General features: G+C 42.4%; 1 protein-coding gene across 1 annotated transcript in view; it reads left to right on the plus strand.

Moving 5' to 3' along the window:
• Positions 1 to 15,458, plus strand: part of LOC139273164 (rho guanine nucleotide exchange factor TIAM2-like) — a 418,212-nt gene that overhangs the window by 246,843 nt on the left and 155,911 nt on the right. The window contains exon 12 of the mRNA XM_070889673.1: positions 10,316 to 10,483. Within this exon, the coding sequence (XP_070745774.1) occupies positions 10,316 to 10,483 (168 nt within the window). The remainder of the gene's footprint in view (positions 1 to 10,315; positions 10,484 to 15,458) is intronic.

The following is a 15,458-nucleotide window of genomic DNA, read 5'->3' on the forward strand; positions in this document are numbered from 1 at the left end:
AGTGATGTTACTGCGACTGTCACCACGTCTCTCCCCTCATTTAAAGGGGAGAGAATCGGCAAATTTTTAGATTCGACCACGAGGCATCCAAGACATGGCGGCCGCGGCAGTGGGGCTTCCCCTTGAAGGGCCGCCATGCTGACGTGCCACACATAGACAGAATAAGGTGCCCCGACAAAAAAAACACGTTGGGGTTATCATGCAGCGACTCGTGGATTTTTTGAGGTAAGTTTGGGGCAGATTGCAATGTAGGTGCGGATAGCGGCGGCGCTTTGATGACATACTCACGGTGATCAGCAGCAGCGGAGCGGAAGTGGGCACAGGCCGAAAAATCCCAGAGCTGAATTTGGGTCGGGGTGGTCAATAAACTGTTAAACGCGGCGGCCACTTGATTCCACCGCGTGCCTACCTACGGCGCAAACGAGCCTTAGGCCCCATTGTAGTTTTATTGGTGCAGTTCCATTTAAGTGTAACTCAGTTGTTAAGTCATATTTTAGTCTGTGAGCTACACCTACACTTAGTTGACTTTGGTAATACTAACTAACATCCAGCCATTCAAATAAGATTTTGGAAGTATCTAATGGAGTGGCATTTTTTTAAATTAAAAGTGACCCATTTAAGCTGTGCACTTGTGGTTTTCAACATGACAGTTGCTGCTTTTTCACTGTCAATGCACTGCTTTTAGTGACATTCAGAATCATGCTCTTTATATCAAATTAGTAATGCTTGCTCAAAGTAAAATAGCAATCAAACTGGAATTCTCATTTACTGATATCCAGGAAATACTTTGATCAAATGTGTGTATTGGTTTGTAACAAGTATTTATTGAATATTGGTTTATTCAATTTTGTCACATTTAAGGAGGACTCCCATGCAAACCACTGGTCATTTCTAGTTGTACAAATAATGGCAGACACTATTCTCCAGTGAAACTGTTACCTTGGTACAAGAATTAATTGACTGTGCGTAGCAATAAGCATGGTGTAAACTGTTCCGATTTACACAGTCCTGCCCCAGTGAACTGTCTGTTCAATCCGTGCAGACAGTTATACCACCATGTATTGTGCTGATTCCACTTATACTGCTTCTTCCCCACTGCTGTCAAATGGGGAAAGCAGTGCATCAGCCATGTGTGTTTAAGTGAGTGCACACGCTATTAATGCAATCGAAATATGGTGACATTTTTATGAAGATTAGACTGTGCTGTACTAACACTAGCAATTTAAAGGCAGTGAACCACCTGGAATCATTTTTTTTTAAATTTAAATTTATAATTTGCTTTTTTTCTCCCCCAACACCAAGAACAGCTTGCATTTCTGTAGCATCTTTAATTCAGAAAAACTTCCCAAGGTGCTTCAGATAAGCATAATCAGATGCAAATTGACACCGAGCCAAAGGAGATATTAGAGGCTAGATTTTCCATGGTTATCGCTATCGGCCAAAAATGGGCGATGTTTCCGCTATTAGTGGTTCTCTCATTTTTCAGAACCGCTGGAATATCGCCCATTTAAAAAAAATGCTAGTTTTGCCCTTTTAATTTGGGTGGGAGCGATGTGAAATGGGCGATAGCGATATATTCAGTCATGCAAGACCAGTGTCCAAAATAACAGCCATTCTGCGCATGCGCTTTTTTTTTCCAGGCAATTAACTTTTCCCGTGAGTCAGGAGGTCAGGGGTCATTTGCGCATGCTCAGAAGACAAAGGGAGAGAGAGAGAGACCGCATTTGTCTTTGGAGCTGAGCAGGAAGGTTTGATCGAGGCTACTGTTGAATATCGCATACTTACTTTTTAAAAAATTGAGCTGGCGTACGCGATGTTGGTGAGGTGGCAGATGTGGTTGAGTGATTTTGCGGAGGTTGGAGGGAGAAGGAGGGCTGATGAGGTTAATGCAGCTCTGGTCCACGAGATGGAGACTCGGTGGAGCCAATTAACCCGGGGTGGGCGTGGGAACTCTTCCCAGCCCCCACCCCCCGCGTATACCTGCGACTATGGGCGGAGATCACCGAAGTGGTTTCATTGGCGGCCCACGACGTGAGAGTGCTGCAAGCGCTGGAATGACCTGGTTGCCTTTGCAAGAGTAAGTATTAAATTATTACATTTAGAATTGTAATGATGCACTGACTCATTAATTAAAATGTAAATCTGCCAGATTGTAAGTAAGCTGGGTAATCTTCGTGTCACGCATTAGTTCCTAACCACGATCTTATTAAATTTATTCTCTGAACGTAGATGTTATAAACCCAATGCATCAATTTCATACAAACTTTTTTTAGCATATAACGTTAACAATGAATAGCATGAGCGATGACTAATTGTGGATTACAATAACTACGTGTTTCTGTAATAGTACCTAGGCAATTAGCTTATGTCATGCTCTTGTCACGTTTGCAGAAGAATATATCTGAGAATCAGACCAAGCGCGGGTGGACCGGAGGAGGGCCTGCTGATCTATATCTATTAACCAACCTGGAGGAGCAGGCCTCAGCCCATGTCGGTGCTCATAATCGTTCGGCCACCTATGGTGGTGCAGATCCCGTTGTTGCACCACATGAGTAACGTATAAACCATTGTTAATTTAAAGTAATTTAATGCCATTTGAGTATAATATATGAATGATGTAATGTTATGTAATTAATGCTGGAATCATGAAAAAATCTTGTAATGCCATGCAGCTTCTGTACTCTTATGTTAATTATATGTAACGTCTGTCTTTGATATTTATTGCAGTAGTGCTGCTCCTCGTTCACACATTTTCACCCTGCCCACTCCTTCTCTTCTACTAACCTCAATTATGTTTTCTAGTTCCCCAGGCACATCGCAGGCACGTGGAGGCCCCAGGAGCGTCACCTCTTCTGGTACAGGTCGTGCTGACCACAGAAGAGACAACCGAGGAGGGTGATGAGCCTCAACCATGCTGCTCAGCACAGATTGAAGCATCAACTCCAGGGTCTGCTGTACCTGAGGCCACGTCATCATCGACGGATGAAGTAGTGGGGCCAAGCGGTTTGCAGCAGGGCACTCCAAGTGGTCCAGCGCCTACGCCGACCCCACGGAGGTTGGTTCGGCGAGGTAGGCAGATGTAAACCTGGACATGGTGTCACTGTCGAGGGCGAGCATCGACATTGGTCGAGAACTCCTTCAAGTGATTGGTGGGTTGACCGGCAACATTGCTGCACTATTTCGGAGGACATGGGGCAGATGGTTGCGGCAATGTTGTGAACAGCCGACTCCGTCGATGCCATGTGGCAAGCGATGGTTTGGGGATATGGCACTGCACCCCAAGGTGCCGTAACACCAACGTTGACAGATGTGAGTCAGGAGGAAGCAGTTGCTTCTGACTTGAGACGTTTCTTTGGAAATGTCTTCTCCAGGGTCCCAATTGATTCTGCCAACATCACCCCCACCGCCCCCCCCCCCCCCCCCACCCCACAGCAGCAGCGCTCGAGGTGCCCTGCTGCAAGTCGATATGGTGTTAATGCGTTCGGGGGGGGGGGGGCTAGAGGTAGAGGGAAGCGTGGCCACAGCTAGGGGGTACTTTTTAGTAAAATTGTTGACTGTTGGGTGGGGTGGTTATTATTATTACTGTTATTAAAGATGTGCTGACTGTTGGGGGGGGGGGGGAGGGGAGGGAGATGGGTGTTTCGATTCAATTATTTATTTAATGTATGTTTGTTATTTCGCATAGTTTCTTTAAAAGTTCACTTCTAGTGTTCATTAAAGATTTTTATTTAACTTTACAATTGTTGTGCAGTGTCTTCTAATAACAGAAGGTTAAACATCAATACAAGGGTTGCAAACAATGGCCAGGCAAGGATGAAACGAAACGTAACTTCAAGCAAAGCGTTAATTTATAAGCTGCTGCTTGCAGTCTTGCAGCTACGTAACTGCCACGGGACTTTGCCCATGGTGGTGGGGGGGGGGGGGGTGGGGGCATGGGTTCATCACCAGGTTGCTTGACCTCCCCGAGTTCCTCCTCCTCCTCCTCCTCCTCCTCCTCCTCCTCCTCCTCCTCCTCCTCCTCCTCCTCCTCCTCCTCCTCCTCCTCCTCCTCCTCCTCCTCCTCTGCCTCCCCTGAGGTGGACCGGCGATCCCTCCTGATAATTCTTCTCCCCTCCTGATAGCTAAGTTATGCAACATGCAGCACACCACAATGAGCGTGGTATTGTCAGTTGCCTTCTGAGTGGTCCAGGCATCTGAAATGCTGCTTCAGCGCTCCAATTGTCTTTTTGACGATATTGCGTGTGGCTATATGGCTTTCATTGTAGCGTTTCTCGGTTTCCGTCTGAGTCTTTTGCAGAGGGGTCATGAGCCAGCTGGCAAGGCCATATCCTTTATCCCCCAGCATCTAGCAGTGACCTTGTGGCTGATTCTTAAACAGGTCAGAGACAGTGCTCTCACGCAAGATGTGCGCATCATGAATGCTACCTGGAAAATTTGCATTTACTACCTCGACAACAGACTGCACATTCAGCGAGTGAAATCACTTTTGGTTACGGTAAACCTCTGCATTCTCTAAAGGTGCTTGCAGGGCGCTGTGTGTAGTCTTATTGCACCCTGCACCTTCGGGAAGTTTGCTGTTCTCGAGAATCCCAAATCCCCCTCACTCGGTGCCTCCCTGGTCAGGGAAGTTTATAAAGTCCATCCTGTGAGCGTAAAGGGCTTCAGTCACCTGTCGAATGCAGCAATGTGTGGCGTGCTGAGATGCAGCAAGTGTCGCCAGCTGAGGCCTGAAAGGAGTCAAATGCGTAGAAGGAAAGTGCCGCAGTAACCTTAACCTCAATGGAGAGTGCAGTCCTGATGGTGCTGGTAGGCTGCAGATCTCCCTTAATTAGCTGGCATATCTCATTGATGACCTCCTTTCGGAAGCGCAGCCTTTTAACGCATGTGTTATCGGACAAGTCCAGGTATGATCGCTTCTCCCTGTAAGTGCGTTGGGTGTAAAGTCTCCTCCTCCTCGGCAGTCTGCCACCTCTTGGGCACATAATGCTCTTCAACGAACCTTCTCCCATCTGTGTTCTGCAGCATGTGAGCAGTCATCAATACTGGCTGAGAAATTACAGACCCCATTACTATAAATGCACTAATCTGTCTTCAAAATTCTTAAATTGTCCTCAACACAATATAAACTCGAAATTGACCACAATGTGATTAGATGATTGTTAAGATTTTAAAACGCCCTTAAAATCACTCACTAATTACTTTAATGCTCCCATCAACTTAAGGCAGCTTTTTATTAAACTTCCTCCGATTTACAATATGCTGTCCAGACCGCCGAGTTAAGGTCAGGTGAGTGCAGCTTTTCTTTAGCGTCTTTTTGGGTGGGTGATCATTTGGGCGATATATGGCCGAAATTAGCGCTCAGCAATAATTTGGGCGGTACGTTCCATTACAAACCGTCTTCTGGGCGGTACACAAGTGATGACGTCAGATTTTATTTTTTTTAAATGGGCGGGCAGTTCAGCTCATTTGCGGCGGTGATTGTATGCAGAAAGTTCCGCCGACGATAAATGGGCGATAATCGGGCTGTAGTTTCCATTTATAATCTAATATGGGTGGTAAACAGAATCTCGCGGGTAAATAGGCGGATATATGCCGAAAGTTTAGCCCTAGGTTAGGTGAATAAAAGTTTGGTCGAAGAGGTGGGTTTTACAAAGGACCTTAAAAGCAAAGAGGGAGGTGGATGTTAGGGAGAGACTCCTCGAGCTTGGGGCCACCTGTTGTAGTTGACCTTCAGCGAGTGCAAAGTTGAGCCAATGTACAAGTGTCTTTGTGAGGTGATGTTCGCCTGATACCTAAACTGAGGCAGGTTTGGCTTCAGTTCTACTGTATATTTTGTGTTGCTTTGCAGTGACACAAGATTTTGACATTTGTTTCTTGTTTCTTGAAGCACTGGTACTAAAACCTGCAGTGCAAGATTGTAATTTCCATAGCAGAAGTTATCATCTTTTGTTTCTAATAGTATTTCCACTTTTTGAGACAACACAAGCTGTATTTTAGAATTCATTTAATTCATGCCAGCTGAACTTGGCTTTGTGCTGCATCCTAAGAACACATTCTTACCAGTGATGGGATGAACTTGCCAACAGGAAACAGCTCATGTAATCAGGAGAGAAGTGTAGACAGGGTGAGGACACAACAGAATGAAGTGAACAATGAAAACATTTGTGGGGGATGTTTAAAGACGTCGATTACATTTTACAACAGGGGTGACCAACATCTTTGAGCTGGGGACCAATGGATACAGGTGACAAAGCTGTGAGCTGTTATGGTTGATTACACATCCATTGATGTCTTATACAGACAAACATTTGTTTTTGAATCTTCACACTCTTCCCTTGGAAAACAGTGTGAAGTAGTGGAAGGATTTGCAGGCTGATTAACAGTTTGATATGCTGCAGTGTGAAGCGGGAGTGTTATCTGGGCTTCCACACCCAGATAAAGGGGGCGGGGGGCCACCTATACTCACCAGACGCAAATACCCTACTGAATGTCAATTCAGAATCAGAGCACCAGTCTCCACATGCTGGGACAGTCTGCCTCCTTTATACAAAAGGTGAGAACGCCATGTGTATAATAAAGCAAGACCTCCCCATTCTCCTTTCCCCTTTCTCCTTTCCCCTTTCTCCACCCCCTCCAAGTCAGTCATCCCATCCATTAAACCCTGAACATTTGGAAGCTTCCAGTCCCTAATGTTTTTGGGTCCAAATACTGGAATTGGTCAAAATCCAAATAGAGAGAAGCCTTTTTCAATATTCCAGGACCAATAACTGGCCAATAGTCCAAAGGTTGAGTTTGCATGTAAGTATAGAGGGCAACTGGCAGCTGCTTGTGGCCGACCCATTGTATACCATTAAGTTGCACAATCTTTGAATGATACAGCACAGAAGGAGCCCATTCATCCCATTGTGCTTGTGTTAGCTCTTTGAAAGAGCTGTCCAATTAGTCCCACTCACCTGTCCTTTCCCCATGACTGCAAATTTTTCTGCTGAATGTCTGCTTAAAAAGTACTTAATCTGTTCTAACCAAGAGAAATCAGGCTGCCCCCATTCCTAAACAGCTGCACCTCCTTACTGTACTTGCCAGTAAAGGTTCTTGACTCGACATGCACAATTGATGCTACTGGAAAATGGTTTCCTCATTTGTCGAAAAGTCTTGACTGTTGTGGATAAACCCTCTTTAAAGCAATATAAATGAGAAATAAATATTCCATTGTCCCTTGACCATCTCCTTCCTGCTGGCTATGTCCAGCCTCCACTCTTCAGCCATCTGATGCCCAGATCGAACTTGCTCTGTAGGAAATTGCAAAAACTTGTAACTTGTCACTATGCTCAAATCTACAATGCCATAAACATTTTAACAACATATTGCCACAGCTTCAACTGAAATTGTGATTTAAGTAACACAATAAAGAAATTGAGTAAACATTGAAATTTTGTGAATATATTGATGCATTTTTAATTGATCTATTAAATATGCATTTTTTCCCTCTGATTTTTCTCCTCTCCTGAAGTCATTTGAAGAATATGGTTTAACTGGCAGCACTCTCGTACCTTGCCCAAGTGCCCAATCCCCTTGTTTGAGCTATAACAGGCCAGTCAATAACGAGCATGAGCATCTCTGTGTCGTGTGTGTGTGTGTCCCGAGATGTTCAGACCAATCCGAATGCAGCCACAGCTTCTTTATTATCTGGTCATTACCTTATTGCTGTTTGTGGGACATTGCTGTCTGCAAATTGGCTACCTCATTTCCTATATTACAACAGTGACTGCACTTCAAAATTACTTCATTGCCTGTAAAGTGCTTTGGGACATTTTGAGGTTGTGAAAGGTACTATATAAATACAAGTTATTTCTTTCTTCTTTGGCTGAGGTTGACTTTGGTAATAAAAAAAAACATGCAGTACATTGGCCCACAGTCTTTTGGAAGGAACTTTTAGTGTGCTCTATGTTCTTCAAAGTTACTGAGCAGAATAATAGCACAACTCCCAATTCTATATTTCCCTGCTGCAATTATTCAGCATAATTTCACTAATTCATTGTATACCTTTCAATATTAAACTGTTAGAAAAATTTGTACTTAAGATAAAGTAACGGTGAACTCTTGTCTCATTGGGTATTGTAGAGATTGTACTAAATGATGTACCATTTTGATATCGGATTGTTAAGTTTTCCATATAAGAACATAAGAACATAAGAAATAGGAGCAGGAGAAGGCCCCTCGAGCCTGCTCTGCCATTTAATATGAACATGACTGATCCGGTCATGGACTCGGGTCCACTTCCCTGCCCGTTCTCCAGAACCCCTTAATCCCTTATTGTTTAAGAAACTGTCTATTTCTGTCTTAAATTTATTCAATGTCCCAGCTTCCACAGCTCTCTGAGGCAGCGAATTCCACAGATTTACAACCCTCTGAGAAAATAAATTTCTCCTCATCTCAGTTTTAAATGGGCGGCCCCTTATTCTAAGATTATGCCCTCTAGTTCTAGTCTCCCCCATCAGTGGAAACATCCTCTCTGCATCCACCTTGTCAAGCCCCCTCATAATCTTATACGTTTCAATAAGATCACCTCTCATTCTTCTGAATTCCAGTGAGTAGAGGCCCAACCTATTCAACTTTTCCTCATAAGTCAACCTCCTCACCTCCGGAATCAACCTTATGAACCTTTGAACTGCCTCCAAATCAAGTATATCCTTTCGTAAATATGGAAACCAAAACTGCAGGCAGTATTCCAGGTGTGTCCTCACCAATATCCTGTATAACTGTAGCAAGATTTCCCTGCTTTTATACTCCATCCCCAATCTACCATTTGTTGGTAGATACTCTGTTGTAGAATATTCTCATCTTCTCAACAATATATCTAACAAAGATTATTTTCTTTAATAAAAATGTGTTTCCAGAATCTAGTATTACTTTATTTTGCAATAATGAAATAAACAGTTCTGATGAACAGCAGAAACTGTTTCAGCAGTTTACTGCTGAGTATGTAGGTATTGGAACAAACATTGTTTTTGAAAGTCAGTAAAACTTATCAAACAACCCATTGATCAGAGCCAATGTTTCCACAAAACACTAGTGTTTTCCTTTTCTGTTGCTAACACTTTTTTTTCATAAACCAAAAACGGCATCAGATGCTATTGCCATGTCACACAGTAGAGGCTTTCTTGCAAATTTTCCTTTTGTAAATGAATTAATATCAATAAACACTGGTACTAAAAATAACTCCAACTGGAAACAAGTGTAGGTAGCATGAAATGGTAGGAAATTCTGAAGTAATGTGTTGCTTTTAATTCCCCATCATATTCCATATCATGTCACATCGGGTTGTTGGCTCTGATTCCTGGAATATCTTGCTGAACCATAGTTGAAAGCATTGCTTTTCCATATACCACATACTTACAATGAAGTGAATTTTAGTCAGAACTAAAGTATACATATAAAAAATACACAGCTTTTTTTGTTTCATATAAGCCAGTTACAAAATTCACTGAATGGAGCTCAAATTGTAAGAGTTCAGCAAAAACCCAAAACAGTTTAGCTGTGAAATGTTCAGCATTTTTATGGTTTTGATTATGTTCTTTTTCAAATGGAATTTTCTTTTCAAGGCAATGAATCTTGGATAACAGTGTTGAAATCAAACTACAAGGATAAATTCTTTAATGTTTAATTCTGGAAAAGCTATATAATAATGCAATTGTTGCTAGGTATCATTTAACTGGGAGGCTCGGGTATTTTATATGGACAGTAATAGGTATGTGGGAGTGATCAGAATACAGTAATCTAGTCAACGGGTTCCAGGTAATGTCCCAGCTTGAAAGTGAGTCATCAGGCTTTTATAACTGCGATTTGAATTCCTGGGTTATATAAGAATCTTGGGAGGGTGAAGAACCACTTGGGCATTCACTGATCCAGATTGATGTCAGAATTTTAATTGGATCTTGGTCAGGTGTTATATTTTGCCAGAAGTAGATCTCCATACTTACGCCAACTACACTTGCTCCATTTCCTTGGAGCAGGTTGACCATGGCAATGGTACGGCAGGTGTATCTAAGGATCATCTACAATTAGTTACACTGACATTCTAGGCTCACTATGGATTTATGTAAATAGTAGAAACTCTGTCGCTGCCATAATTGTACCAGTGAAGTATTTTTATCTGAGCATTTTCTTATTCAAGCACCAGCAGCTTACAATAAATCTGATTTGTTAATTTAGTTTAATAATTTTAAATATGTATCACGGAAAGTATTAGAATTGTCAATCATAAGAAATGGAACTAAAATTAATTTGTGGTTAATTGGCATTAACTTTATTTCAGCATGAGGTTGATGGATCTGTAAATGTCCACTTTCCAGCACCAGGGGGTGCAATCTGGGACTGCTCTTCAGAGTGTACTGTTCGTGTCTGCTTCCCTGACAACCAAGCAGCAATGATAGCTATCAAACCAGACCATACGGTGGAAGATGTACTGATTATGGCTTGCAAGGTATTTTATTACAAAATTATTTTCTCTCAAATTTAAATGAGCATGCCAAGTTTACAAAAAAATTGTTTAAAGCTAACTTAGTGAAATGACTCCCTAACTCTGCTAGTTCATTGTTGGATTTTTAGTTTTATCTTCCAAGTCCAGCTCTACAGATGCAAAATTTCAAATGCTGTGGTCTTTGTACATGCTCATGACTTTGGTTCTGGCTGCAGACTTAGTTACACTTAAGTCCGAGATAGGTCCTGCCACCCAGCAATGTCAGTCTTATCACTGGCCTAGAAAAGAGAACTGAAAGCTGCCTGCATTGCCGACAAAGTGGCAGAGCCAATGGCAATGAAGTTAACGGCAGCCATTTCCCTTTATTGGCACCGCTTGTCTCGAGGCAGGCAGAGAAATTGATTTGCAAGATATTGTTTCCTGCATCTGAAGGCAGTGGAATTACCACATTCGGCACTAATATAAATGGGGGTAGAGTTTCTGTGTTGAACAATTGCCAATCCCGGTGCAAATTGCGACCAAAATTGCGTTCGTTTTGAGAAGTGTTTCTTTTTGCCCTCAAGTTTCTGCTCAAATTCATTTGCATATCACCGAATGTAAAATTACCATAAACCAGTGCAATCTGGCAGTGTTTGACAACATAATTTGTTTTAATTTTCTTTAAAAATATTCCTTGATTATATTTAAGAATGGTAACTTGGTGCAGTTTGATGAATACAGCTGAAAATGGGTTTATCACAAAAAATAAGCATTGTTAATCAGTGTCTGGTATATTACCTGTGAGAAACCCATTTTTAAATAACTGAAAATGACTTCAAAAAAACTATACAGAACTATTTGCTAGTTATATTGGTGTACAGTAGTTAGTTTCTTTGCAAATCCAACAAAAAATTATATTCAAAAAATCTTAAAATGTGCCTATTGGTGTTCTTGCATCCAAAATAAAGCTTACTTTTAAGAGCTTCCCTTAAAGACTCACAAACAGGTGCAATTAGTGGAAAGTCACAACGATGATGAATTCAATCTGGGGGCATGGCCTGTTTTGTGGGCAGGGCCTGCTTCTAACACCATATTTTATTAAAAAATAGCGCAAAAGATTGCAGAAACTCGATCTGCGCTGAATATAAGTTGCTCTTGAAATTTCGTGATCTTTTGCACTGATTTGGCCGATTTTGGGTGAAAAGTATAACCTATCGGAAGCTCCAAGCCATGGTTTATTACTTAATATGGATATGATGGGAACGGGGATGGCGGCGAGGGCTATTTGCTGACTGTTTGTGTCTTGACAGACATTGATGCAACCGCGACAGTTATGAGCGTGACATATTCATTACACATTTATTACCTGATCTGCCATTGTCAAAGTTAGTCAGTGCATGCTAGAAATAATTAACTGGCCTGGAATTTAACCTCCTGTGTTTCTTTCATCATTTGCCATTCATCTTTGTTGAGTTGAAGTTGTGCTAGACCATTTCACTTTCAAGTTAGCTCTTGAATTGTGATAAATTGAGGGAAAAATTATCCATCTTGCTTCATCACTGAACCCGTGGAATTGCTGCCTTGAATTGCAGAAAGTGCTAGTGGGAGTTGTGTACAGACCACCAAGCAGTAGTAGTGAGGTTGGGGACAGCATCAAACAAGAAATTAGGGATGCATGCAATAAAGGTACAGCAGTTATCATGGGCGACTTCAATCTACGTATAGATTGGGCTAACCAAACTGGTAGCAATGCAGTGGAGGAGAATTTCCTGGAGTGTATTAGAGATGGTTTCCTAGACCAATATGTCGAGGAACCAACTAGAGGGCTGGCCATCCTAGACTGGTGATGTGTAATGAGAAAGGACTAATTAGCACTCTTGTTGTGCGAGGCCCCTTGGGGAAGAGTGACCATAATATGGTAGAATTCTTTATTAAGATGGCGAGTGACACAGTTAATTCAGAGAGTAGGGTCCTGAACTTGAGGAAAGGTAACTTCAATGGTATGAGATGTGAATTGGCTAGAATAGACTGGCGAATGATACTTAAAGGGTTGACGGTGGATAAGCAATGGCAAACATTTAAAGATCACATGGATGAACTTCAACAATTGTACATCCATGTTTGGAGTAAAAATAAAACAGGGAAGGTGGCTCAACTGTGGCTAACAAGGGAAATTAAGGATAGTGTTAAATCCAAGGAAGAGGCATATAAATTAGCCAGAAAAAGCAGCAAACCTGAGGACTGGGAGAAATTTAGAATTCAGCAGAGGAGGACAAAGTTTAATTAGGAGGGGGAAAATAGAATATGAGAGGAAGCTTGCTGGGAACATAAAAACTGACTGCAAAAGCTTCTATAGATATGTGGAGAGGAAAAGATTAGTGAAGACAAACGTAGGTCCTTTGCAGTCAGATTAAGGTGAATTGAAATGGGGAACAAAAAAATGGCAGACCAGTTGAACAAATACTTTGGTTCTGTCTTCACGAAGGAAGACACAAATAACCTTTAGGAAATACTAGGGGATCGAGGGTCTAGTGAGGAGGAGGAACTGAAGGAAATCCTTATTAGGCGGGAAATTGTGTTGGGGAAATTGATGGGATTAAAGGCCGATAAATCCCCGGGATCTGATAGGCTGCATCCCAGAGTACTTAAGGAAGTGGCCCTAGAAACAGTGGATGCATTGGTGATCATTTTCCAACAGTCTATCGACTCTGGATCAGTTGCTATGGACTGGAGGATAGCTAATGTAACACCACTTTTTAAAAAAGGAGGGAGAGAGAAACCGGGTAATTATAGACTGGTTCGCCTGATATCCGTAGTGGGAAAATGTTGGAATCAATTATTAAAGATGAAATAGCAGCACATTTAGAAAGCAGTGACCGGATCGGTCCAAGTCAGCATGGATTTATGAAAGGGAAATCATGCTTGATAAATCTTATAGAATCGTTTGAGGATGTAACTAGTAGGGTGGACAAGGGAGAACCAGTGGATGTGGTGTATTTGGACTTTCAAAAGGCTTTTGACCAGGTCCCACACAAGAGATTGGTGTGCAAAATTAAAGCACATGGTATTGGGGGCAATGTATTGATGTGGATAGAAAACTGGTTGGCAGACAGGAAGCAGAGAGTCGGGGTAAACAGGTCCATTTCAGAATGGCAGGCAGTGACTAGTGTGGTGCCGCAGGGCTCAGTGCTGGGACCCCAGCTATTTACAATATACATCAATGATTTGGATGAAGGAATTGAGTGTAATATCTCCAAGTTTGCAGATGACACTAAACTGGGTGGCAGTGTGAGATGTGAGGAGGATGCTCAGGCTGTAGGGTGACTGCGACAGGTTAGGTGAGTGGGCAAATGCATGGCAGATGCAATATAATGTGGATAAATGTGAGGTTTTCCACTTTTGTGGCAAAAGCACGAAGGCAGAATATTATCTGAATGGCGGCAGATTAGGAAACGGGAAGGTGCAACGAGACCTGGGTGTCATGGTATATCAGTCATTGAAAGTTGGCATGCAGGTACAGCAGGCGGTGAAGAAGGCAAATGGCATGTTGGCCTTCATAGCTAGGGGATTTTAGTATTGGAGCAGGGAGGTCTTACTGCAGTTGTACAGGGCCTTGGTGAGGCCTCACCTGGAATATTATGTTCAGTTTTGGTCTCCTAATCTGAGGAAGGACATTCTTGCTATTGAGGGAGTGCAGCGAAGGTTCACCAGACTGATTCCCGGGATGGCAGGACTGATGTATGAGGAGAGACTGGATCGACTGGGCCTGTATTCACTGGAGTTTAGAAGGATGAGAGGGGATCTCATAGAAACATATAAAATTCTGACGGGACTGGACAGGTTAGATGCAGGAGGAATGTTCCCGATACTGGGGAAGTCCACAACCAGGGGACATTGGATATATTTAAGAGGGAGATAGATATGGCCCTTACGGCTAAAGTGATCAAAGGGTATGGAGAGAAAGCAGGAAAGGGGTACTGCGGTGAATGATCAGCCATGATCTTATTGAATGGTGTTGCAGGCTCGAAGGGCTGAATGGCCTTCTCCTACACCTATTTTCTATGTTTCTATGTCCATAGCCTGATATGGCTTTCAAATTGTTTATCCATTTGTGGCTTTAGTGGTCACATTCATACTGGCAGGCATTGATTAAACATTGCCTTGATGTCCTAAAACCACAGTTTGATGCAACACTGAACCACACTAACCATGAAGATTTCAGGGTTCATACCTTGAGGTAAATAAATGATCTCTGCAAAGCCCATCAATTGACCTGAGGATTGGTGCACTGGAAAAGAGAAAGATCAATCAGAGTTCCTGTTCCTGATCACAATCTACGGCCATTGCCAATAAATATATAAGAACATAAGAAATAGGAACAGGAGTAGGCCCTATGGCCCCTCGAGCCTGCTCCGCCATTCAATAAGATCATGGCTGATCTGATCATGGACTTGGGTCCACTTCCCTGCACACTCTCCATAATCCCTTATCCCCTTATTGTTCAAGAAATTGTCTGTTTCTGTCTTAAATTTATTCAATATCCCAGCTTCCACAGCTCTCTGAGGCAGCGAATTCCACAGATTTACAATCCTCTGCGAGAAGAAATTTCTTCTCATCTGTTTTAAATGGGTGGTCCCTTATTCTAAGATCATGCCCTCTAATTCTCGTCTTCCCTATCAGTGGAAACATCCTCTTTGCATCCACCTTGTCAAGCCCCCTCATAATTTTATACATTTCGATAAGATCACCTCTAATTCTTCTTAATTCCAGTGAGTCGAGGCCCAACCTCCTGAACCTTTCCTTATAAGTCAATCCCCCTCATCCCCGGAATCAACCTAGTGAACCTTTTCTGAACTGCCTCCAAACCAACTATATCCTTTCGTAAATATGGAAACCAAAACTGCATGCAGTATTCCAGGTGTGGCCTCACCAATACCTTATATAGCTGTAGCAAAACTTCCCTGCTTTTATACTCCATCCCCCTTTGCAATAAAGGCCA

This window comes from Pristiophorus japonicus, chromosome 9 (genome assembly GCF_044704955.1).
Source record: "Pristiophorus japonicus isolate sPriJap1 chromosome 9, sPriJap1.hap1, whole genome shotgun sequence".
NCBI lineage: Eukaryota > Metazoa > Chordata > Chondrichthyes > Pristiophoridae > Pristiophorus > Pristiophorus japonicus.